The sequence below is a fragment of the Salmo salar genome, chromosome ssa01 (genome assembly GCF_905237065.1).
Source record: "Salmo salar chromosome ssa01, Ssal_v3.1, whole genome shotgun sequence".
NCBI lineage: Eukaryota > Metazoa > Chordata > Actinopteri > Salmoniformes > Salmonidae > Salmo > Salmo salar.
In genome coordinates, this window is record NC_059442.1 from 107,172,325 (window position 1) to 107,199,540 (window position 27,216).

The 27,216-nt window shown below is 49.2% G+C and overlaps 1 protein-coding gene across 5 annotated transcripts in view; it reads right to left on the bottom strand.

The window, feature by feature from the left end:
- ehbp1 (EH domain binding protein 1) overlaps positions 1-27,216 on the bottom strand; it is a 400,782-nt gene that overhangs the window by 256,682 nt on the left and 116,884 nt on the right. For 4 of the 5 annotated variants that reach the window (XM_045687320.1, XM_045687312.1, XM_045687289.1 and 1 more), the window contains exons 8-11: positions 19,508-19,615; positions 15,977-16,132; positions 12,908-13,199; positions 4,571-4,805 (exon numbers count right to left, since the gene is read on the bottom strand). In XM_045687320.1, coding sequence (XP_045543276.1) covers positions 4,571-4,805; positions 12,908-13,199; positions 15,977-16,132; positions 19,508-19,615 — 791 coding nt within the window. The remainder of the gene's footprint in view (positions 1-4,570; positions 4,806-12,907; positions 13,200-15,976; positions 16,133-19,507; positions 19,616-27,216) is intronic. The other variant, XM_045687294.1, reaches the window with a different exon arrangement.

The following is a 27,216-nucleotide window of genomic DNA, read 5'->3' on the forward strand; positions in this document are numbered from 1 at the left end:
AACCAGCGGGACGTCACCAGACAACCAGCGGGACGTCACCAACCAACCAGCGGGACGTCACCAGACAACCAGCGGGACGTCACCAACCAACCAGCGGGACGTCACCAGGCAACCAGCGGGACGTCACCAACCAACCAGCGGGACGTCACCAGACAACCAGCGGGGCGTCACCAGACCAACCAGCGGGACGTCACCAACCAACCAGCGGGACGTCACCAGCCAACCAGCGGGACGTCACCAACCAACCAGCGGGACGTCACCAGACAACCAGCGGGACGTCACCAACCAACCAGCGGGACGTCACCAGACAACCAGCGGGACGTCACCAGACAACCAGCGGGACGTCACCAGACAACCAGCGGGACGTCACCAGACAACCAGCGGGACGTCACCAGACAACCAGCGGGACGTCACCAACCAACCAGCGGGACGTCACCAGACAACCAGCGGGACGTCACCAGACAACCAGCGGGACGTCACCAGACAACCAGCGGGACGTCACCAGACAACCAGCGGGACGTCACCAGACAACCAGCGGGACGTCACCAGACAACCAGCGGGACGTCACCAGACAACCAGCGGGACGTCACCAACCAACCAGCGGGACGTCACCAACCAACCCGCGGGACGTCACCAGCCAACCAGCGGGACGTCACCAGACACCCAGCGGGACGTCACCAGACAACCAGCGGGACGTCACCAGACAACCAGCGGGACGTCACCAGACAACCAGCGGGACGTCACCAACCAACCAGCGGGACGTCACCAACCAACCAGCGGGACGTCAACAGCCAACCAGCGGAACGTCACCAGACAACCAGCGGGACGTCACCAACCAACCAGCGGGACGTCACCAACCAACCAGCGGGACGTCACCAGACAACCAGCGGGACGTCACCAGACAACCAGCGGGGCGTCACCAACCAACCAGCGGGACGTCACCAGACAACCAGCGGGACGTCACCAACCAACCAGCGGGACGTCACCAGACAACCAGCGGGACGTCACCAGACAACCAGCGGGGCGTCACCAGACAACCAGCGGGACGTCACCAACCAACCAGCGGGACGTCACCAACCAACCAGCGGGACGTCACCAACCAACCAGCGGGACGTCACCAACCAACCAGCGGGACGTCACCAGACAACCAGCGGGGCGTCACCAGACAACCAGCGGGGCGTCACCAACCAACCAGCGGGACGTCACCAGACAACCAGCGGGACGTCACCAGACAACCAGCGGGACGTCACCAGACAACCAGCGGGACGTCACCAACCAACCAGCGGGACGTCACCAACCAACCAGCGGGACGTCACCAGCCAACCAGCGGGACGTCACCAGACAACCAGCGGGACGTCACCAGACAACCAGCGGGACGTCACCAGACAACCAGCGGGACGTCACCAGACAACCAGCGGGACGTCACCAGACAACCAGCGGGACGTCACCAGACAACCAGCGGGACGTCACCAACCAACCAGCGGGACGTCACCAACCAACCAGCGGGACGTCAACAGCCAACCAGCGGAACGTCACCAGACAACCAGCGGGACGTCACCAACCAACCAGCGGGACGTCACCAGACAACCAGCGGGACGTCACCAACCAACCAGCGGGACGTCACCAGACAACCAGCGGGACGTCACCAACCAACCAGCGGGACGTCACCAGACAACCAGCGGGACGTCACCAACCAACCAGCGGGACGTCACCAACCAACCTGCGGGACGTCACCAGACAACCAGCGGGACGTCACCAACCAACCAGCGGGACGTCACCAGACAACCAGCGGGACGTCACCAGACAACCAGCGGGACGTCACCAGACAACCAGCGGGACGTCACCAACCAACCAGCGGGACGTCACCAACCAACCAGCGGGACGTCACCAGCCAACCAGCGGGACGTCACCAGACAACCAGCGGGACGTCACCAGACAACCAGCGGGACGTCACCAACCAACCAGCGGGACGTCACCAGACAACCAGCGGGGCGTCACCAACCAACCAGCGGGGCGTCACCAACCAACCAGCGGGACGTCACCAGACAACCAGCGGGACGTCACCAACCAACCAGCGGGACGTCACCAGCCAACCAGCGGGACGTCACCAGACAACCAGCGGGACGTCACCAGCCAACCAGCGGGACGTCACCAGACAACCAGCGGGACGTCACCAACCAACCAGCGGGACGTCACCAGACAACCAGCGGGACGTCACCAGACAACCAGCGGGACGTCACCAACCAACCAGCGGGACGTCACCAGCCAACCAGCGGGACGTCACCAGACAACCAGCGGGACGTCACCAGACAACCAGCGGGACGTCACCAGACAACCAGCGGGACGTCACCAACCAACCAGCGGGACGTCACCAGCCAACCAGCGGGACGTCACCAACCAACCAGCGGGACGTCACCAACCAACCAGCGGGACGTCACCAGCCAACCAGCGGGACGTCACCAGCCAACCAGCGGGACGTCACCAGACAACCAGCGGGACGTCACCAACCAACCAGCGGGACGTCACCAGCCAACCAGCGGGACGTCACCAGACAACCAGCGGGACGTCACCAGACAACCAGCGGGACGCGTCACCAGACAACCAGCGGGACGTCACCAGCCAACCAGCGGGACGTCAACAGCCAACCAGCGGGACGTCACCAGCCAACCAGCGGGACGTCACCAGACAACCAGCGGGACGTCACCAGACAACCAGCGGGACGTCACCAGACAACCAGCGGGACGTCACCAGACAACCAGCGGGACGTCACCAGCCAACCAGCGGGACGTCACCAGACAACCAGCGGGACGTCAACAGCCAACCAGCGGGACGTCACCAGACAACCAGCGGGACGTCACCAGCTGCCAGCGGGACGTCAACAGCCAACCAGCGGGACGTCACCAGACAACCAGCGGGACGTCACCAGCCAACCAGCGGGACGTCACCAGACAACCAGCGGGACGTCACCAGACAACCAGCGGGACGTCACCAGACAACCAGCGGGACGTCACCAGACAACCAGCGGGACGTCACCAGACAACCAGCGGGACGTCACCAGACAACCAGCGGGACGTCACCAGACAACCAGCGGGACGTCACCAGACAACCAGCGGGACGTCACCAACCAACCAGCGGGACGTCACCAACCAACCAGCGGGACGTCACCAGACAACCAGCGGGACGTCACCAGCCAACCAGCGGGACGTCACCAGCCAACCAGCGGGACGTCACCAGCCAACCAGCGGGACGTCACCAACCAACCAGCGGGACGTCACCAGACAACCAGCGGGACGTCACCAACCAACCAGCGGGACGTCACCAACCGCCACCCACACCACCCACACCACCCACACCACCCACACCACCCACACGACGGACTTAAATAATACACTGCTCCAACAACGTCCTTCCTAACCCTTTAAAAATGATTTCTGCAGCAGCCAGAAGTGAGTTGAAGCTAAGCCTTGGCCAAAGTATCAGGATATATTACTACATAGAACTGACGTAGAACTGACGTAGAACTGATGTAGAACTGACGTAGAACGGGACATTGGAATCTGTTTGGGGATGTGTGTAAAACAGGATGGATATTCCAGACCCTTGAGGGACAGTTGTAAATGCATACATATGTTGCGTTGACCCTCCCCCCACAACGAAGTATGGATGGATGGACGGACACACACACACACACACACACACACACACACACACACACACACACACACACACACACACGTGTGTAGGAGTTTCTCATCATGGTCCGTGTGTGTTTGGATGTGTATGTGTGTATTTCTCTGTGAGAATATTTACAGAAACCAAACCCTATTGTCACCACCTCTACATGTTAAACTCTGGGCCTCATTTTCCGCTGAATATCTCTCCTGCAACAGCCTCTGTTTCTCTCTCCCACCTCTCTCCCTCCACTGAGCTCTAAAGACAGGGGCAGCCCTTGGCGGAGTGCAGCCCACCACAGGCCACTGAGTCTGGGTAATTAAAGTTGTTTAGACCCCCTCACCCACAGTCACACGGCTGTGCAGCTGGTTGATAAAGCCTCCTTCCTTAATTACATAGTACCACCATTACTGTTACTGCACCAACCCTGTCCTACACAACTACAACAGCCAGCCACGGAGAGAGGGTGTGTGTGTGTCCGCGGGGGGGTTACGGGGGCAGATGGGGTTCTTACCCCCCTGTAATCAGTCTGCCGATGTGTTTAAGCCCCTCATATGCTTTCTGCCCTGCACCTCATATAGACTACTTAAACCCCCCCACCCAATCACTCCCGGCCACTGGGGTGGCTCATCATGTGTGTGTGACCACCAGCCGTTTAATTACAACTAGCAGAAATGAAGAATTTAAATAAATAAATAAACAGACAAACGGCCCAATAAACTAATACCTATATTCAGATGAGGAGGTTGGAGGTGACTGGACACACACGGAGGCACATGCATACACAACTACACAACTACACACACACACACACACACACACACACACACACACACACACACACACACTTCTTGAATACCACTGCTCTAGTGCCACTACCCTCTTCAAAGAGTCTTACCTTAGGAGAGGAGAAGGCCAGCTCTCGCCCCACCACAGCTGCCACGGCACTGGGTCCACTGGGCATGAATCTCTCCCTCTCTGCACCCTCCCTGGAGGTGTTGGGGGCCGAGGGGCTGGGACCTGGAGGTCTGGGAGGCAGCGGAGCTCTCCTCTTCTGATTACTGAAGTCTGGAGAGGGGCCCCCGGAGGGCAGGGATGGGCTGGAGGTCCGAGGCTCGTAGAACGGGTTGGATCTGAAGGAGAGGGGGAGACGGAGGGGGGAAGACGGAGTGAGGGAGGGGAGAGAGGGAGTGAGGGAAAGAGAGGGAAGAGAGGGAGTGAGGGTAGAGAGGGAGCGAGGGAGGGGAGAGGGAGAGAGCAAGGGAGAGAGCATGGGGAAAGAGTGAGGGAGAGAGAAGGAGGGAGAGGAAAGAGAGGAAGTGAGGGAGGGAGGGGAGAGAGGAAGTGAGGGAGGGGTGAGGGGGAACGAGGGAGAGAGCAAGAGAGAGGGCATGGGGGAAAGAGGAGAGAGAGGAGAGAGACATGGCATATTAAAAGATTCTAACATAATGGAATTTTACAGCCATTGTATAACTTTACATCCTCTAAAACGCTTCTGTTTTTTAATGTAATTTATTTCACCTTTATTTAACCAGGTAGGACAGTTGAGAACACGTTGTCATTTACAACTGCGACCTGGCCAAGATAAAGCAAAGCAGTGCGACAGAAACAACAACACAGAGATACACATAAACAAAAGTACAGTCAAAAACACTACCTTTACTTAGGAACACACATTCAACACTAAAATAGCTGACCAGGTACCACAGAACCACAACACGTCTAGCAGTACCTTAGAACCACAACACGTCTAGCAGTACCACAGAACCACAACACGGCTAGCAGTACCACAGAACCACAACACGGCTAGCAGTACCACAGAACCACAACACGGCTAGCAGTACCTCAGAACCACAACACGGCTAGCAGTACCTCAGAACCACAACACGTCTAGCAGTACCTCAGAACCACAACACGGCTAGCAGTACCTCAGATCCACAACACGGCTAGCAGTACCACAGAACCACAACACGGCTAGCAGTACCACAGAACCACAACACGGCTAGCAGTACCTCAGAACCACAACACGGCTAGCAGTACCTCAGATCCACAACACGGCTAGCAGTACCACAGAACCACAACACGTCTAGCAGTACCTCAGAACCACAACACGGCTAGCAGTACCTCAGAACCACAACACGGCTAGCAGTACCTCAGAACCACAACACGTCTAGCAGTACCTCAGATCCACAACACGGCTAGCAGTACCACAGAACCACAACACGTCTAGCAGTACCTCAGAACCACAACACGGCTAGCAGTACCTCAGATCCACAACACGGCTAGCAGTACCACAGAACCACAACACGGCTAGCAGTACCACAGAACCACAACACGGCTAGCAGTACCTCAGAACCACAACACGTCTAGCAGTACCTCAGATCCACAACACGTCTAGCAGTACCTCAGATCCACAACACGGCTAGCAGTACCACAGAACCACAACACGGCTAGCAGTACCTCAGAACCACAACACGGCTAGCAGTACCTCAGAACCACAACACGGCTAGTATTACCACAGAACCACAACACGGCTAGCAGTACCTCAGAACCACAACACGGCTAGCAGTACCTCAGAACCACAACACGGCTAGTATTACCGCAGAACCACAACACGGCTAGCAGTACCTCAGAACCACAACACGGCTAGTATTACCACAGAACCACAACATGGCTAGCAGTACCTCAGAACCACAACACGGCTAGCAGCACCTCAGAACCACCACACGGCTAGCAGTACCTCAGAACCATAACACGGCTAGCAGCACCTCAGAACCACAACACGGCTAGCAGCACCTCAGAACCACAACACGGCTAGCAGTACCTCAGAACCACAACACGGCTAGCAGTACCACAGAACCATCACACGGCTAGCAGTACCTCAGAACCACAACACGGCTAGCAGTACCACAGAACCACAACACGGCTAGCAATACCACAGAACCACAACACGGCTAGCAGTACCACAGAACCACACGGCTAGCAGTAAGTCAAAAGTACACACACAACGGTGAGTTAAACGGATGGTTGGCTAACACACAACACGGCTAGCAGTACCACAGAACCACAACACGGCTAGCAGTACCACAGAACCACAACACGGCTAGCAGTACCACAGAACCACAACACGGCTAGCAGTACCACAGAACCACACGGCTAGCAGTAAGTCAAAAGTACACACACAACGGTGAGTTAAACGGATGGTTGGCTAACACAGGACACAGGTGCTCTGAGGTCAGCTCTGAGTGACCTCATATCCCAACTGCCATGCTGGGCACTGACAGACACACACACACACACACACACACACACACAGGATCTTATCAATACACAGGTCAGCCAGCCCGCAGGGTTGAAACAGGCTACACCGCTCCACGTCACTCATTCAACACTCAGTGTGTATCTAACCCCGGCCAAGAGATCAGAGGAGAAAGGAGGAGAGAAAAGCAGAGCCATAGAGGGTGTGGCATTCATCTTTGACAGACCTGCCTTGGCTAAAAGACATGTGAAAAGACCCAGGCTGCAGTCCAATCGTGTAATTTTTACCCCCCTCAGCCCAGCCACTTTCCCTCAGGGGATCCCTGTTGAAACCGGATGCAGTTTGATTGCTATCTTAAGTGGTGGTCCAATTCACAAACGTTACACACACACACCCCCCCCCCCGATTTAGCTCGAGGGAGCAAGTGAACTACTATCACTCGCGGGGTTGTTATGACCCACAATTCAATGCAAACTGTAGTCACGTGTCAAACTGCGGTGGCCGCGAAGTGTCCAATTTAATCAATGTGACTGCATTTTTTTATTTTACCTTTATTTAACTAGGCAAGTCAGTTAAGAACAAATTCTTATTTACAATGACAGCCTAGGAACAGTGGGTTAACTGCCTTGTTCAGGGGCAGAACGACAGATTTTTACCTTGTCAGCTCGGGGATTCGATCTTGCAACCTTTCGGTTAATAGTCCAACGCTCTAACGACTAGGCTACCTGCCGCCCCAGGCATGCGAGAGAAAAGTACTACTCTTGTATGCTAGCTAGCTAACAAATATATATAGACAACATTCATTTTAGAGGTGGCAAATGGGAATATGATGCTCAAAGTGTCTCAGACTCATCGTGAGGATCCTTTAAATGTAGCTAGCGAGCTAAAACACATTTTTGGGCGGAATTTTAAAATGTATTGGAACAAATAACCAAACGATAAAGCTAGCCAGGCAGCTATGGGTAACTATAGCTTACTACCTGACAGAGTGCCATGTTAGCTTGCTAGGTGCATAAATAGCTTTAGGTTGGTTATTATTAGGCACAACTTCCAAGCTTTCCAGGAAGGATGCTGCTTATCAGATCATCACTGTCCCTAGCTTGGACAGGAGGATTTGAAGGTACACTCAGATGTGACAATGTAACACGCCATTGAAGAATGGTATACACCACGGCCCCAGTCAAAACACTGAGCTCTCTCTCTCTCTCCCCCTCCACAGCCCCAGTCAAAACACTGAGCTCTCTCTCTCTCTCTCTCTCTCTCTCTCTCTCTCTCTCTCTCTCTCTCTCTCTCTCTCTCTCTCTCTCTCTCTCTCTCTCTCTCTCTCTCTCTCTCTCTCTCTCTCTCTCTCTCTCTCTCTCTCTCTCTCTCTCTCTCTCTCTCTCTCTCTCTCTCTCTCTACAGCCCCAGTCAAAACACTGAGCTCTCTCTCTCTCCCTCCCTCTCCACAGCCCCAGTCAAAACACTGAGCTCTCTCCCTCCACAGCCCCAGTCAAAACACTGAGCTCTCTCTCTCTCTCCCTCCACAGCCCCAGTCAAAACAAAAGTCCCAAATGCCACCATATTGTCTATATAAACACTACATGAAAGTATTGCACTAAGTAGTTAATAGGGTGCCATTTGGGATGTTGCCTGGGACAACAACAAAAAACATGGTGGACTCAATAACCTAGGAGTGGCCTGTGAGGGGGTGGGAGGAGGAATGTTAGCGAGGGGGTGGGAGGAGGAATGTTAGCGTGGGGGGTGGGAGGAGGAATGTTAGCGTGGGGGGTGGGAGGAAGAATGTTAGCGTGGGGGGTGGGAGGAGGAATGTTAGCGAGGGGGTGGGAGGAGGAATGTTAGCGAGGGGGTGGGAGGAGGAATGTTAGCGAGGGGGGTGGGAGGAGGAATGTTAGCGTGGGGGGGTGGGAGGAGGAATGTTAGCGAGGGGGTGGGAGGAGGAATGTTAGCGAGGGGGGTGGGAGGAGGAATGTTAGCGAGGGGGTGGGAGGAGGAATGTTAGCGTGGGGCAGTGGGAGGAGGAATGTTAGCGTGGGGGTGGGAGGAGGAATGTTAGCGAGGGGGTGGGAGGAGATATGTTAGCGAGGGGGATGGGAGGAGGAATGTTAGCGAGGGGGTTGGGAGGAGAAATGTTAGCGAGGGGGTTGGGAGGAGGATTGTTAGCGAGGGGGGTTGGGAGGAGGAATGTTAGCGAGGGGGATGGGAGGAGACATGTTAGCGAGGGGGTGGGAGGAGGAATGTTAGCGAGGGGGTTGGGAGGAGGAATGTTAGCGAGGGGGATGGGAGGAGGAATGTTAGCGAGGAGGATGGGAGGAGGAATGTTAGCGAGGGGGTGGGAGGAGGAATGTTAGCGAGGGGGTGGGAGGAGGAATGTTAGCGAGGGGGATGGGAGGAGGAATGTTAGCGAGGGGGATGGGAGGAGGAATGTTAGCGAGGGGGATGGGATGAGGAATGTTAGCGAGGGGGATGGGAGGAGGATTGTTAGCGAGGGGGTTGGGAGGAGGATTGTTAGCGAGGGGGATGGGAGGAGGATTGTTAGCGAGGGGTTGGGAGGAGGATTGTTAGCGAGGGGGGTGGGAGGTGGAATGTTAGCGAGGGGGTGGGAGGAGGAATGTTAGCGAGAGGGATGGGAGGAGGAATGTTAGCGAGGGGGTTAGGAGGAGGATTGTTAGCGAGGGGGTTGGGAGGAGGATTGTTAGCGAGGGGGATGGGAGGAGGATTGTTAGCGAGGGGGTTGGGAGGAGGATTGTTAGCGAGGGGGATGGGAGGAGGATTGTTAGCGAGGGGGTTGGGAGGAGGATTGTTAGCGAGGGGGGTGGGAGGAGGATTGTTAGCGAGGGGGGTGGGAGGAGGAATGTTAGCGAGGGGGATGGGAGGAGGAATGTTAGCGAGGGGGATGGGAGGAGGAATGTTAGCGAGGGGGATGGGAGGAGGAATGTTAGCGAGGGGGATGAGTATTTTGCTGAGTATTCTAGGGTTTTGACAAAGTTAAAGGGGCACCGTAGCAAATATCCCCTCAACCCAAACTGAATAGGAAAGATCGGCTTATCGTATTATTTCCAAGTTTAATTTGAGAGTTTACCCAAGAGAACTGTACCCCACCTCCACAACTCACCAAAATGGAAGGTTTAACTAATTATAAATTGCTGTTTGACAAGGAGTCATGAGGCAGTATTTTGTAGTGAGAGGGGGTGAAGAGGGATGGAGGACAGAGGTGAGGGGGATAGAGGGGGCAGACAAGCAGAAAGAATGCAGGGAACAACAGAGTCCTTGTTTCTGAAAGAGCTCCCAAGTCACTCTGTGTCTCAGGGTTGGAGGGCCCTTGTGTAACTCGCAAACACACACACGAAGATAAACACAGATACACACACCAGGGTTTCCGTTAGCTGGCAATTGACTGCTTTTGTCCCTTTTTTTTGCCGATAAATAAAAATTTTGCCGGCCGAAATGACCAGGAGAAGAAAGAAAATCCCATAGTGTTTTATTAATCTGACGGAAATACATATACCGTCATGCTTATCAGTCTATAGGTCATTTGCATAATTTAGCGGAATTAAATTGGCCTGTGTGTATTTTCATTGGTCATCATGTATCTTATTTATCCAACACAACTATCACACACGCACAGCATTCAGAGACTATTTTGAGGGGGATTTCTCCTGCATCTCCTCAGCTGGTTGCTGCTGGAGTAAAACATGCTTTTAATAAGCCCATTCATTGCGCCAAAATGCTAAATGCAATCACATGTTAAACACAGTTTTGGTGCACGATTAAAAATAGCTATTTTTATTTCTCAACTGGCAGTTGAAGCGTGCCTCCCATTCACCATTCAAGTGCAACAGGCTATGAGGCTCTGAGCGCTTCCTCCACAATGTGAGCTGGAGGCAGTATGCACTTTGAAAATACCTCATTGTTTGAAACCTGAATGTTTAATTTCATATTATGAAGCATGTCTTGCTTCAAAGTAGCCTGTACGCAGAATCTGACCGTGGAAACGTGGAGGCAAATATTTTATAAAGATTCATAGGCAGAGCGTGAGTTTCAAGTTTGGCGAAGCTTCAAATGTATCTTACCATTTCTACCGTTCCGATTTTCATATGCGCATTTTCGTGTTTCATTTCAATAATAATCTTCTCGTTTCTCAAAATCATTGTCACGTGGTTAATCAGAAAAAATGTCAATTAAAATGCTTGAAATCTAAAATGTTAAAAGTCAAGATCACCAGCCTCTGTCATATGGACACATTGATACACCGTGATCCATTGGCGGCTAATGAAATTAGCACATGGAACTCACAGCCTATGCTGCTGCAGCAGGACTATAACTTCCACTGCTCTTTCACACCGAGGATTGGTGATTAGAGGGGGAGATTGGTGGAAAGATGTTTCAAATAGCTTACTGTGAGGAACTGTAGTTTCAATATATTATCATTGTTAAAAAAAAAAAACACTTTCCTACATTTCCGTGCAGCAGGCCAGGTACTTCTCTACGGGCTCAGGCATGCGTGCGCTTCCTCAACATTATCAGGACAGAGAAAGCAGACGTGTACCCGTTTCCTCACATGGAGAACCCCAAACAAAAGACAACGAAAAACAAATGTACAAATCTCATAAATAATGGTTATTAAATCAACCCAATCTTGTTTCTCACAAGTGTAACAGGTTGTGAACTCTGCAAACAATGTTCCCACTCCGAGAATGAGAACTGTAAATTACTGTAATTAATAGACGCATTTACAGAAAATTAACTAACCAAATGATGGGGATTAATGGTACATTTACTACTGGTGACATATGTAATGAAGAATTGATACAAATAAACAATAAAAAGGCAAACAATTCACACAATGAATGCCATGAACTGGCGGGAGACAGCTGAGCCATTCTGGAGAGAGATTGGCCTATATCTTCACCACACACACCTGCCCTGCTGAGCCATTCTGGAGAGAGACTGGCCTATATCTTCACCACACACACCTGCCCTGCTGAGCCATTCTGGAGAGAGACTGGCCTATATCTTCACCACACACACCTGCCCTGCTGAGCCATTCTGGAGAGAGACTGGCCTATATCTTCACCACACACACCTGCCCTGCTGAGCCATTCTGGAGAGAGACTGGCCTATATCTTCACCACACACACCTGCCCTGCTGAGCCATTCTGGAGAGAGACTGGCCTATATCTTCACCACACACACCTGCCCTGCTGAGCCATTCTGGAGAGAGACTGGCCTATATCTTCACCCCCCCCCCCTCCCATCTTAACATTTTAAATTATACACGACACATTATCTTTACACATATTTTAGATGCTTTACACTGACAGACACAACTCAATAATTAGCTAGACCTATGACCATGTACGCTGCCCAAATTGCGAGCTTCTGAAATAGGCCAACGGGCTTGTGATCTGAAACAATCCACAACTATTTTATTTAAAAGAAGCTAATGATCCTCTATTCCTCTGTGGCTCGGTCCAGCTTTCTGGTGAAGTCTTTTTGAAGGGGCTCTGTTTAGAATGCTGTTTTCACACAAATTGCATTTTGGCAAATGTTTGAAAACTACATTTGATTGTTTGCTTTATTACATGAGTTGAATGCTCTGTTCAGATGAATTACCGTCATCTAAATGTGATTGGCTGTTGTTCCGAGCACTGTGAGTGGACGGCCTAATGGCTTATGCACCCAATGAGAGTGACCCAATATATATGGGTCCAGTACATTTCTCAAATGGCCGTGAAATTAAAATCTTCCCATTTTCCTAACAGAAACCCTGACACACACTAGAGTACAAATTCACTTTATGACTGAACCCCGTAATCATCCCCAAATGTCTGAACACCCACACACACACACACACACACACACACACACACACACACACACACACACACACACACAGACACACACACTCTTTAACCCCCCCACTCACCGACCCCCCCACACTCTTTAACCCCCCCACATCCCCCTGTAACTCACTCATCCAGTTGGTCCTCTGGTGGTGCGTTGGTATCAGCATACAGATACTTGCTCATATCCACTGGCCTGACCCCCTTCCTCCCCCTGGGTTTGGGAGCCTCCGGCTGCTGGACCTGGGGCCCCTGGGGGTCGGGGTCTGGGACAAGGTCTGGGTCCTGGTCGGGCTCGTCAAACGGGTTGTACTCTGTGTGTGAGTGTGGGTTGACTTCGTCTTCGTCGAAGGGGTTGGAGGGTTCTTGGACATAGTAGGCCACTGGGTCCTGTCGGAGGGTGAGGGAGGGGGGCCCTGTGTCTGGGGGGAAGACAGAGGAGGTTAGAGATATAAACACACACACACACACACACACACACACATATACTAGTTCTGATTAAAGGCAAGGCTAAAACAAATAAACATCCTGTAAGATAAAACAAGAGGCTTGTCACTCAGGGCTGAACCCTCCTCACACTCTGATGAAGGAAAGAGACAGAGACAGAGAGTCATGTCTGTCTACTATGGTCAGAGAGACAGAGACAGAGAGTCATGTCTGTCTACTATGGTCAGAGAGACAGAGACAGAGAGTCATGTCTGTCTACTTTGGTCAGAGAGACAGAGACAGAGAGTCATGTCTGTCTACTATGGTCAGAGAGACAGAGAGTCATGTCTGTCTACTATGGTCAGAGAGACAGAGAGTCATGTCTGTCTACTATGGTCAGAGAGACAGAGAGTCATGTCTGTCTACTATGGTCAGAGAGACAGAGACAGAGAGTCATGTCTGTCTACTATGGTCAGAGAGACAGAGACAGAGAGTCATGTCTGTCTACTATGGTCAGAGAGACAGAGACAGAGAGTCATGTCTGTCTACTATGGTCAGAGAGACAGAGACAGAGAGTCATGTCTGTCTACTATGGTCAGAGAGACAGAGACAGAGAGTCATGTCTGTCTACTATGGTCAGAGAGACAGAGACAGAGAGTCATGTCTGTCTACTATGGTCAGAGAGACAGAGACAGAGAGTCATGTCTGTCTACTATGGTCAGAGAGACAGAGACAGAGAGTCATGTCTGTCTACTATGGTCAGAGAGACAGAGACAGAGAGTCATGTCTGTCTACTATGGTCAGAGAGACAGAGACAGAGAGTCATGTCTGTCTACTATGGTCAGAGAGAGAGAGACAGAGAGTCATGTCTGTCTAATATGGTCAGAGAGACAGAGACAGAGAGTCATGTCTGTCTACTATGGTCAGAGAGACAGAGACAGAGAGTCATGTCTGTCTAATATGGTCAGAGAGACAGAGAGTCATGTCTGTCTACTATGGTCAGAGAGACAGAGACAGAGAGTCATGTCTGTCTAATATGGTCAGAGAGACAGAGACAGAGAGTCATGTCTGTCTACTATGGTCAGAGAGACAGAGACAGAGAGTCATGTCTGTCTACTATGGTCAGAGAGACAGAGACAGAGAGTCATGTCTGTCTACTATGGTCAGAGAGACAGAGACAGAGAGTCATGTCTGTCTACTATGGTCAGAGAGACAGAGACAGAGAGTCATGTCTGTCTACTATGGTCAGAGAGACAGAGACAGAGAGTCATGTCTGTCTACTATGGTCAGAGAGACAGAGAGTCATGTCTGTCTAATATGGTCAGAGAGACAGAGACAGAGAGAGAAAGAGAGAGAGAGAAAGACAGAGAGAGAAAGACAGAGAGAGAAAGACAGAGAGAGGATAAGAGAGAGAGAGAAAGACAGAGACAGAAAAAGACAAAGACAAAGAAGAGAGAGAGACAGCGAGAGAGAGAAACAGAGAAGAGAGAGAGACAGCGAGAGAGAGAAACAGAGAAGAGAGAGAGACAGCGAGAGAGAGAAACAGAGAAGAGAGAGAGACAGCGAGAGAGAGAAACAGAGAAGAGAGAGAGACAGCGAGAGAGAGAGAGAGAGAGAGAGAGAGAGAGACGAGCGAGAGAGAGACAGAGAAAGAAAGACAAGAGAGAGGATAAGACAGAGAAAGAGAAAGACAGAGACAGAAAAAGACAGAGAGAGAGAGAGAGACAGAGAGAGAGAGAGAAACAGAGAAGAGAGAGACAGCGAGAGAGAGAGAGGGCGAGAGAGAGAGAGACGGGTCAATATTATCTTAGCTGTCTGTCTGTCAGACAGTCTTCTGCTTTACTGACAGAATACATAAACACACAGGATTCACAATGCTGCGTGACATTTCTTGACATCTCGACAGCAGCAAAAGGGTAATATTTAGTATGGCAGGCACTTTATAAACAACCTCAGAACAATAAAATACATCTTTCAACAACTATGTCATTAAACTTGGATAGAAAACACAATATAAAACCTCATAAAGGATAATAAATCAGTCTTTGATGTTGACCCCATAATAATGTACACCAACATTATGTGGACACCTCTGTCCTAATGCATAGTGCCAACTGTAAAGTTTGCTGAAGGAAGAATAATGGTCTGGGGCTGTTTTTCATGGTTCAGGCCCCTTAGTTCCAGAGAAGGGAAATCTTAACGCTACAGCATACAATGACATTCTAGACAATTCTGTGCTTCCAACTTTGTGGCAACAGTTTGGGGAAGGCCCTTTCCTGTTTCAGCATGACAATGCCCCCGTGCACAAAGTGAGGTTCATACAGAAATGGTTTGTCAAAATGGGTGTGGAAGAACTTGACTGGCCTGCACAGAGCCTGACCTCAACCCCATCAAACACCTTTTGGGATGAATTGGAACGCCGACTGCGAGCTATCATCAGTACCCGACCTCACTAATGCTGTTGTGGCTGAATGGAAGCAAGTCCCCGCAGCATTGTTCCAACATCTAGTGGAAAGCCTTCCCAGAAGAGTGGAGGCTGTTATAGCAGCAAAGAGGGGACCAGTTCCATATTTATGCCCCTGATTTTGGAATGAATGTTCAACGAGCAGGTGTCCACATACTTTTGACCATGCAGTGTAAATCAAACTGCTAAAACCCCTAATCCCTTACAGACAGGTAGACATACAGTACAGAGAGAGATAGACAGAGAGAGACAGGAAGTAGAGGTAGAGAGAGACAGAACAGGGAGATAGAGGTCAAAGGTCATGCCTACCACCATCATCCGGGTCACCGAACGGGTTGAAGTGATTGGTGTGTTCCAGGTGGGAGGGGTCATCAACATCATCAGCTGGATCTTCAAAGGGATTGGAGCAGAGGGCAGGTGGCGTGTCCTGATCCTCCTCCAGGAAGTTCAGCTTACTGATCAGCTCTGTCGCCATGGGAACCAAAACAATGCAGGAACGAAAGAACAAATTAACAACAAAAAAAAGGAAAATAGTTCAAACTAGCGAAAGAAAATGAGTTGAGATAAACACCTTCACAACCAACCCTGATGAAAGGGTCAAAAATGAAGACAAACATCCAGAAATAAAAAGATACAAAGAATCTGCACTTTGGAGTGAACCACTCAAGTTCATTTGGTTTCCAGAAGTATTCCTTCCTTCTGGTAAAAGGTGACTGGTTAATGCCTGTCCATCCCTGTCCAGTTTCACTACAGTAGCAGTCCAGCGGTGGAATTCAACAGAGAATGATGGAACCGGGTTGCCATGAGAAACCACTAGTGCAGGCTGGGAGTCGCTACAGAGCTCAGAGATTCATCTTCTTCATCATCAAGACAACAATGCCTGTCTAGGTTGTGTGTGTGTCCGTGTCTCAACAGTGTGTGAGAAACAAAATGGTAACTGTGTGTGCTTCTGAATGCGGTATGTGAGCGTGAGAAAGTCTATGCACAGAGTGAGTGAGATGACGAGCGTGTGTGTGAGAGAGTGTGTGTGTGTAGGTGTGTGTGTGTGTGTGTGTGTATACGTAGTGAAGTGGTAGTAGCTGATAAGGTGTGGTATTTCTCCTGCTGCATTCTGGGCCATATTAGGCCATCATTGTCACAAGTGGCAGCAGCATTGTGTGTGTGTATGTGTGTGTTCTTTTCTCTATGGTGACAAAGCAACACCATAGACGAGGAATATGACTGGTCATTGGTTCACTACAAATTGCAGACAAAAGGGGGAGGTTCAGGGTTCAGGGGCTTGGACACCAAGAGGGCAAACTGAAAAAGGACAGAAAAACAGCCAATGAAAACCAACCAATGTACTAAACGTAATCTGAAGTACAACACGGGAACACCAGGCAACACGACCACGTCACCAATGGTACAGAGAGAGAGAGAGAGAGAGAGAGAGAGAGGGGGGGGGTAGTAGAGAGAGAGAGAGGGCAGTAGAAAGAGAGAGAGAGAGGGGGCAGTAGAGAGAGAGAGAGAGGGGGCAGTAGAGAGAGAGCGAGAGAGGGCAGTAGAGAGAGAGCGAGAGAGGGCAGTAGAGAGAGAGCGAGAGAGGGCAGTAGAGAGAGAGAGGGCAGTAGAGAGAGAGCGAGAGAGGGCAATAGAGAGAGAGCGAGAGAGGGTAGTAGAGAGAGAGCGAGAGAGGGCAATAGAGAGAGAGCGAGAGAGGGCAGTAGAGAGAGAGCGAGAGAGGGCAATAGAGAGAGAGCGAGAGAGGGCAGTAGAGAGAGAGAGGGCAGTAGAGAGAGAGCGAGAGAGGGCAATAGAGAGAGAGCGAGAGAGGGCAATAGAGAGAGAGCGAGAGAGGGTAGTAGAGAGAGAGCGAGAGAGGGCAATAGAGAGAGAGCGAGAGAGGGCAGTAGAGAGAGAGCGAGAGAGGGCAATAGAGAGAGAGCGAGAGAGGGCAGTAGAGAGAGAGCGAGAGAGGGCAGTAGAGAGAGAGAGGGCAGTAGAGAGAGAGCGAGAGAGGGAGTAGAGAGAGCGAGAGAGGGCAGTAGAGAGAGAGAGGGCAGTAGAGAGAGAGCGAGAGAGGGAGTAGAGAGAGCGAGAGAGGGCAGTAGAGAGAGAGCGAGAGAGGGCAGTAGAGAGAGAGGGCAGTAGAGAGAGAGCGAGAGAGGGAGTAGAGAGAGCGAAAGAGGGCAGTAGAGAGAGAGAGGGCAGTAGAGAGAGAGCGAGAGAGGGAGTAGAGAGAGCGAGAGAGGGCAGTAGAGAGAGAGCGAGAGAGGGCAGTAGAGAGAGAGAGAGGGGGCAGTAGAGATCGAGCAAGAGAGGGGGCAGTAGAGAGAGAGAGAGGGCAGTAGAGAGAGAGAGAGGGCAGTAGAGAGAGAGAGAGGGCAGTAGAGAGAGAGAGAGGGCAGTAGAGAGAGAGCGAGAGAGGGCAGTAGAGAGAGAGCAAGAGAGGGTAGTAGAGAGAGAGCGAGAGAGGGCAGTAGAGAACGAGACAGGGCAGTAGAGAGAGCAGTAGAGAGAGAGCGAGAGAGGGCAGTAGAGAGAGAGCGAGAGGGCAGTAGAGAGAGAGCGAGAGAGGGCAGTAGAGAGAGAGCGAGAGAGGGCAGTAGAGAACGAGACAGGGCAGTAGAGAGAGAGCGAGAGAAGGTAGTAGAGAGAGAGCGAGAGAGGGCAGTAGAGAGAGAGCGGGCAGTAGAGAGAGAGCGAGAGAGGGCAGAAGAGAGAGAGAGAGAGAGAGAGTGGAGTAGAGAGAGAACAGTTGAGAGAGTGCTAGGGCAGTAGAGAGAGAGAGCTAGGGCAGTAGAAAGACAGCTAGGGCAGTAGAAAGACAGCTAGGGCAGTAGAGAGAAAGAGCTAGGGCAGTAGAGAGTAAGGGCTAGGCCAGTAGAGAGAGAGCTAGGGCAGTAGAGAGTAAGGGCTTGGGCAGTAGAGAGAGAGCTAGGGCAGTATAGAGCTAGGGCAGTAGAGATAGAGCTAGGGCAGTAGAGATAGAGCTAGGGCAGTAGAGAGTAAGGGATAGGCCAGTAGAGAGAGAGCTAGGGCAGTAGAGAGTAAGGGCTAGGGCAGTAGAGAGAAAGAGCTAGGGCAGTAGATAGTAAGGGCTAGGGCAGGAGAGAGTAAGGGCTAGGGCAGGAGAGAGCTAGGGCAGTAGAGAGAGAGCTAGGGCAGTAGAGAGTAAGGGCTAGGGCAGTAGAGAGCGAGCTAGGGCAGCAGAGAGAGAGCTAGGGCAGTAGAAGGAGAGCTAGGGCAGTAGAGGGAGAGAGGGCTAGGGCAGTAGAGAGAGAGAGAGCTAGGGCAGTAGAGGGAGAGCTAGGGCAGTAGAGAGAGAGCTAGGGCAGTAGAGGGAGAGAGGGCTAGGGCAGTAGAGGGAGAGCTAGGGCAGTAGAGGGAGAGAGGGCTAGGGCAGTAGAGGGAGAGCTAGGGCAGTAGAGGGAGAGCTAGGGCAGTAGAGGGAGAGAGGGCTAGGGCAGTAGAGAGAGAGCTAGGGCAGTAGAGGGAGAGAGGGCTAGGGCAGTAGAGAGAGAGCTAGGGCAGTAGAGGGAGAGAGGGCTAGGGCAGTAGAGAGAGAGCTAGGGCAGTAGAGGGAGAGAGGGCTAGGGCAGTAGAGAGAGAGCTAGGGCAGTAGAGGGAGAGAGGGCTAGGGCAGTAGAGAGAGAGCTAGGGCAGTAGAGGGAGAGAGGGCTAGGGCAGTAGAGGGAGAGAGGGCTAGGGCAGTAGAGAGAGAGAGAGCAAGCTAGAGCAGGAGAGAGAGAAACGAGAGTTAGAAAGAACAAGACAAAAAGGGACAGAACAACAGAACGAGACAGTGAGAACGAGTGAGAAAGAAAAAGAGAAAAGGTTGAAAGTTGAAAACAGAAAGACCTTGGGAGGGAGACTGAGCGCTGCTTGGTGTTTTACTAGCCAGCTTTAGGAAGTAGTCTTCAGGATCTCCGGCTAAGCAGCTGAGAGCATTGAGCTGGTTTACCATCTCTGAAAACAACCAGGCCAGAGAGCAGGAAGGGAGGACAGCAGTGAGCAGAGAGAAAACATACAATACACACATATATTCACAGAGGTTATATGTGTTAGGTTAGGTAGTAGAATATCATATGTTGAAGGCTAAGAGACTACATATATTCAGAGAGGTTATATGTGTTAGGTAGCACATTAATGTAAAGGCTAAGAGACTACATATATTCACATATATTCAGAGAGGATATATATGTGTTAGGCAGCACATTAATGTAAAGGCTAAGAGACTACATATATTCAGAGAGGATATATATGTGTTAGGTAGCACATTAATGTAAAGGCTAAGAGACTACATATATTCACATATATTCAGAGAGGATATATATGTGTTAGGCAGCACATTAATGTAAAGGCTAAGAGACTACATATACAAGTAACTGCCAAAATAAAGGAAACACCAACATAGAATGTCTTAATAGGGCGGTGGGTCACCAGGAGCCAGAACAGCCTCAATGTGCCTTGGCATAGATTCTACAAGTGTCTGGAACTATATAGGAATGCAACACCATTATTCCACAAGGAATTCCATCATGTGGTGTTTTGCTGATGGTGTTGGAAAACACTGTCTCAGGCGATGCCCCAGAATCTCCTATAAGTGCTTAACTGGGTTGAGATCTGGTGACTGAGACGGCCATGGCATATGGTAAACAACGTTTTCATCAAACCATTCAGTGATCCCCCGTGTCCTGTGGATGGGAGCATTGTCATCCTACAGGGGACATAGCCATGGTAGACAAAATAATGGCCTGCCCAGCATTTTTATACATGATGGGATGTTAATTGCTTAATTAACTCAGGAACCACACCTGTTTTCAATATACTTTATATCCCTCATTTACTCAAGTGTTTCCATTATTTTGGCAGTTACCTGTATATGACAGAACATAGATGGGTTAGCTTTGGGTAGCAACGCTGGGCTTAGTGACAACATATATTCACAGTCCTGTGTCTGTGTGTGTGTGTGTTTGATATTGAATATACCTAGCCATATGTAGAAGGTTAAGAGAGCACATATATATTCACAAAGTCATTGTTAGCACATACTGTACATGTTAAGAATAAGAGAATGCATATACACTATTAATAGAACACTGTTCACTTTGCCTTGCTAGCACAGCTAATACACACATGTACTGAACACAAATATAAAAACACAACAAGCAACAACTTCAGCGGTTTCACTGAGTTAAAGTTCATATGAGGAAATCAGTCAACTGATATGAATTCAATAGGCCCTAATCTATGGATTTCACATGACTGGGCAGGGGCGCAGCCATGGCAGGGGCGCAGCCATGGCAGGGGCACAGCCAATCAGAATGAGTTTTTCCCCTCAAAAGGGATTTATTACAGGGAGAAACACTGAGTTTCATCAGCTGTCCGGGTGGCTGGTCTCAGACGGTCCCGCAGCTGAAGAAGCCAGATGTGGAGGTCCTGGGCTGGCATGGTTACACGTGGTCTGCGGTCGTAAGGCCGGTTGGACATACTGCCAAATTCTCTAAAACAACGTTGGAGGCGGCTTATGGTAGAAAAATTAACATTCAATTCTCTGGCAAAAGCTCTGGTGGACATTCCTACAGTCAGCATGCCAATTGCATGCTCCCTCAAAACTTGAGACATTGTGGCATTGTGTTGTATGACAAAACGGCACATTTTTAGAGTGGCCTTTTATTGTCCCCAGCACAAGGTGCACCTATGTAATGATAATGCCGTTTAATCAGCTTCTTGATATGCCACACGTCAGGTGGATAATTATCTTGGCAAATGAGAAACGCTCACTAACAGGATTGCAAACAAATTTGTGCACAAAATTAGAGAGAAAAATGCTTTTTGTGCGAATGGAAAATATCTGGAATCAGTTATTTCAACTGATGAAACATGGGACTAACACTTCGTTGCGTTTCTATTTTTATTCAGTACATATGTCAAGGCTAAAAGCAGACATATACTGCTCAAAAAAATAAAGGGAACACTTAAACAACACATCCTAGATCTGAATGAAATAAATAATCTTATTAAATACTTTTTTCTTTACATATTTGAATGTGCTGACAACAAAATCACACAAAAATAATCAATGGAAATCCAATTTATCAACCCATGGAGGTCTGGATTTGGAGTCACACTCAAAATTAAAGTGGAAAATCACACTACAGGCTGATCCAACTTTGATGTAATGTCCTTAAAACAAGTCGAAATGAGGCTCAGTAGTATGTGGGGCCTCCACGTGCCTGTATGACCTCCCTACAACGCCTGGGCATGCTCCTGATGAGGTGGCAGATGGTCTCCTGAGGGATCTCCTCCCAGACCTGGACTAAAGCATCCGCCAACTCCTGGACAGTCTGTGGTGCAACGTGGCGTTGGTGGATGGAGCGAGACATGATGTCCCAGATGTGCTAAATTGGATTCAGGTCTGGGGAACGGGAGGGCCAGTCCACAGCATCAATGCCTTCCTCTTGCAGGAACTGCTGACACACTTCAGCCACATGAGGTCTAGCATTGTCTTGCATTAGGAGGAACCCTGGGCCAACCGCACCAGCATATGGTCTCACAAGGGGTCTGAGGATCTCATCTCGGTACCTAATGGCAGTCAGGCTACCTCTGGCGAGCACATGGAGGGCTGTGCGGCCCCCCAAAGAAATGCCACCCCACACCATGACTGACCCACCGCCAAACCGGTCATGCTGGAGAATGTTGCAGGCAGCAGAACGTTCTCCACGGCGTCTCCAGACTCTGTCACGTCTGTCACATGTGCTCAGTGTGAACCTGCTTTCATCTGTGAAGAGCACAGGGCGCCAGTGGCGAATTTGCCAATCTTGGTGTTCTCTGGCAAATGCCAAACGTCCTGCACGGTGTTGGGCTGTAAGCACAACCCCCACCTGTGGACGTCGGGCCCTCATACCACCCTCATGGAGTCTGTTTCTGACCGTTTGAGCAGACACATGCACATTTGTGGCCTGCTGGAGGTCATTTTGCAAGGCTCTGGCAGTGCTCCTCCTGCTCCTCCTTGCACAAAGGCGGAGGTAGCGGTCCTGCTGCTGGGTTGTTGCCCTCCTACGGCCTCCTCCACGTCTCCTGATGTACTGGCCTGTCTCCTGGTAGCGCCTCCATGCTCTGGATACTACGCTGACAGACACAGCAAACCTTCTTGCCACAGCTCGCATTGATGTGCCATCCTGGATGAGCTGCACTACCTGAGCCACTTGTGTGGGTTGTAGACTCCGTCTCATGCTACCACTAGAGTGAAAGCACCGCCAGCATTCAAAAGTGACCAAAACATCAGCCAGGAAGCATAAGAACTGAGAAGTGGTCTGTGGTCACCACCTGCCGAACCACTCCTTTATTGGGGGTGTCTAGCTAATTGCCTATAATTTCCACCTGTTGTCTATTCCATTTGCACAACAGCATGTGAAATGTATTGTCAATCAGTGTTGCTTCCTAAGTGGACAGTTTGAATTCACAGAAGTGTGATTGACTTGGAGTTACATTGTGTTGGTTAAGTGTTCCCTTTATTTTTTTGAGCAGTGTATATTCATAGACAGTAGAGGTATCTGCAGGGGGCGACTAGATACATAGTGCCCTCATTTCTAAACCAGATACAGTTGAAGTCAGAAGTTTACATACACTTAGGTTGGAGTCATTAAAACTCATTTTTCAATCACTCCACACATTTCTTATTAACAAACTATAGTTTTGGCAAGTGAGTTAGGACATCTACTTTGTGCATGACACAAGTAATTTTTCCAACAATTGTTTACAGACAGATTATTTCACTTATAATTCACTGTATCACAATTCCAGTGGGTCAGAAGTTTACATACACCAAGTTGACTGTGCCTTTAAACAGCTTGGAAAATTCCAGAAAATGTAATCATGGCTTTAGAAGCTTCTGATAGGCTAATTGACATCATTTGAGTCAATTGGAGGTGTACCTGTGGATGTATTTCAAGGCCTGCCTTCAAACTCAGTGCCTCTTTGCTTGACATCATGGGAAAATCAAAAGAAATCAGCCAATAAATTGTAGACCTCCACAAGTCTGTTTCAGCCTTGGGAGCAATTTCCAAATGCCTGAAGGTACCACGTTCATCTGTACAAACAATAGTACGCAAGTATAAACACCATGGGACCACGCAGCCGTCATACTGCTCAGGAAGGAGACGCATTCTGTCTCCTAGAGATGAGTGTACTTTGGTGCGAAAAGTGCAAATCAATCCCAGAACAACAGCAAAGGACCTTGTGAAGATGGTGGAGAAAACAGGTACAAAAGTATCTATATCCATAGTAAAACGAGTCCTATATTGACATAACCTGAAAGGCCGCTCAGCAAGGAAGAAGCCACTGCTCCAAAACCGCCATAAAAAAGCCAGACTACAGTTTGCAACTGCACATGAGGACAAAGATCGTACTTTTTGGAGAAATGTCCTCTGGTCTGCTGAAACAAAAATAGAACTGTTTGCCATAATGACCATCGTTATGTTTGGAGGAAAAAGGGGGAGGCTTGCAAGCCGAAGAAAACCATCGCAACCGTGAAGCACGGGGATGGCAGCATCATGTTGTGGGGGTGCATAGCTGCAGGACGGACTGGTGCACTTCACAAAATAGATGGCATCATGAGGAAATAAAATTATGTGGATATATTGAAGCAACATCTCAAGACATCAGTCAGGATGTGTCACGTCCTGACCAGTATAAGGGTTATTTGTTATTGTAGTTTGGTCAGGACGTGGCAGAGGGTATTTGTTTTATGTGGTTCGGGGTGGTGGTTTATTTAGTAGGGCGTTTGATTTATTATTTCTGGGTTTTTGGGTAATGTTCTATGTTTGTATTTCTATGTGGTCTCTGGTATTTCTATGTCTGGTTTATTGGGGTTGGACTCCCAATTGGAGGCAGGTGTTTTCTCGTTGCCTCTGATTGGGAGTCCTATATATGGGTATGTGTTTGGTTTAGTGTTTGTGGGAGATTGTTTCTTGTTTTGCCTGTGTGAGCCTGACAAGACTGTTTTGTTGTTCGTGAGTTCTTCGTTCTTTTTTGTGATTTTTGTATACGTGTTTGTTTGGTTTTCCTTCTTAATCCTATTAAAAGAAGATGAGTATACAACCCGCTGCGTTTTGGTCCTCCATTCCCGACGACAACCGTTACAGGAAGTTTAAGCTTGGTTGCAAATGGGTCTTCCAAGTGGACAATGACCCCAAGCATACTTCTAAAGTTATGGCAAAATGGCTTAAGGACAACAAAGTCAAGGTATTGGAGTGCCATCACAAAGCCCTGACCTCAATCCTATAGAACATTTGTGGGTAGAACTGAAAAAGCGTGTTCGAGCAAGGAGGCCTACAAACCTGACTCAGTTACACCAGCTCTGTCAGGAGGAATGGGACAAAATTCACCCAATTTATTGTGGGAAGCTTGTGGAAGGCTCCACGAAGCGTCTGACCCAAGTTAAACAATTTAAAGGCAATGCTACCAAATACTAATTGAGTGTATTTAAACTTCTGACCCACTGGGAATGTGGATGAAAAAAATAAAAGCTGAAATAAATCACTCTACTATTATTCTGACATTTCACATTCTTAAAATAAAGTGGTGATCCTAACTGACCTAAGACAGGGAATTTTTACTAGGATTAAATGTCAGGAATTGTGAAAAACTGAGTTTAAATGTATTTGGCTAAGGTGTATGTAAACTTCCGACTTCAACTGTATACAATAATTTATTCTTAACTGACTTACGTAGTTAAACAAAGGTTACATTGAAATAAATAAAAATATATACACTACTGGTCAAAAGTGTGCAAAGCTGTCATGAAGGCAAAGGGTGGCTATTTGAAGAATCTCAAATATAACATATATTTTGATTTGTTTAACACTTTTTTGGTTACTACATGATTCCATATGTGTTATTTCATAGTTTTGATGTCTTGACTATTATTCTACAATGTAGGAAATAGTAAAAATAAAGAAAAACCCTTGAATGAGTAGGTGTTCTAAAACTTTGGACTGGTAGTGTATATGAAAATAACCTTAAATAAAAAGATGGCATTCTGTACTGTCCAATCATATGAATAATTTGACCTCAAAACCAAAATGCTGGACTATAAAGACAAATTAAAATGTTTTTCTGCACTGTCCAAAGTGTATATTCACTGACAGTACATATAACTGCAGCTACTAGCTAGCATCGTTTGTTAGAAATGCTAGCACTATGCTACCGTATCTGCCGCTACAAGTTACTAGCTAGACTAACTAGCATCTTTAGTTAGTCATGCTAGCGCTATGCTACCGTATTTACCGCTACAAGCTAGGTTAACTAGCATCTATAGTTAGTCATGCTAGCGCTATGCTACCATATTTGCCACTACAAGTTACTAGCTAGGCTAGCTAGCATCCTGGGACTGATCTAGGTTGAAGATACCCAGGTTAGAATAAAAATAATTCCACAAGAAAGCTTTTGAATTTTTTTTTATATATTAATGGGACTAGCGTCGACGCTAACTAGCATTGCTGAACCCATTGTTTAGAATTCTTCAACATTTTTCAAAGAGTTGTGGGATAATAGTTGTGGGATACTACTATCCTCTTGTCTTAACCTTTGTTATGTACAACCTAGGGACAAAGGAAGCATTTTCCAAACTCGGTCCTCTGACCCCAAGGGGTGCAGGTTTTGGTTTTAGCCCTACCACTACACAGCTGATTGAAATAATTAAAGATCTATGATTAGTTGATTATTAGAATCAGCTGTGTAGTGTTAGGGGCTAAAACCAAAACCTGCACCCCCTGGGGTCCAGAGGACTGAGTTTGGGAAACCCTGGACTAAGGGAATGACCATGAGGGTTACCTACAGATAGTACAACCGCCACTATGACGAAGACTTACGCCCGTATGCATATGACCAGTGGCGTGCAGCTATAGGCACCCAATGTATATTTATGTACGTTCAGCGGAGAGGGACAGGAAGAGGAGAAACACACAGTTTAATGTAAAGAGCCTATGTTTTGTGAAGTCAGATTAAACAAAGCAGAACTCAGCAGCTCCCATTTATTAGTCACAGTGTGATCTGGAGTATGTACGGATAGATGGAGGGAGAGAAGGAGGGAGAGAGAGAGGGTTGGAGGGAGGGAGGGATGGAGGGAGAAAGGGATGGAAGGAGGGAGAGAGGGATGGAGGGAGGGAGAGAGGGATGGAGGGAGGGAGAGATGAGGGAGAGAAGGATGGAGGGAGGGAGAGAGGGATGCCTGGAGGGATGGAAGGAGGGATGGAAGATTGGGAGGGAGGGAGGGAGAGATGAACACATCCCATACACCCATAAACATGAACACATCCCATACACCCACAGACATGAACACATCCCATACACCCACAGACATGAACACATCCCATAAACATGAACACATCCCATACACACATAAACATGAACACATCCCATATACTCATAAACATGAACACATCCCATACACCCAGACATGTACACATCCCATACACCCATAAACATGAACACATCCCATACACCCACAGACATGAACACATCCCATAAACATGAACACATCCCATACACCCACAGACATGTAC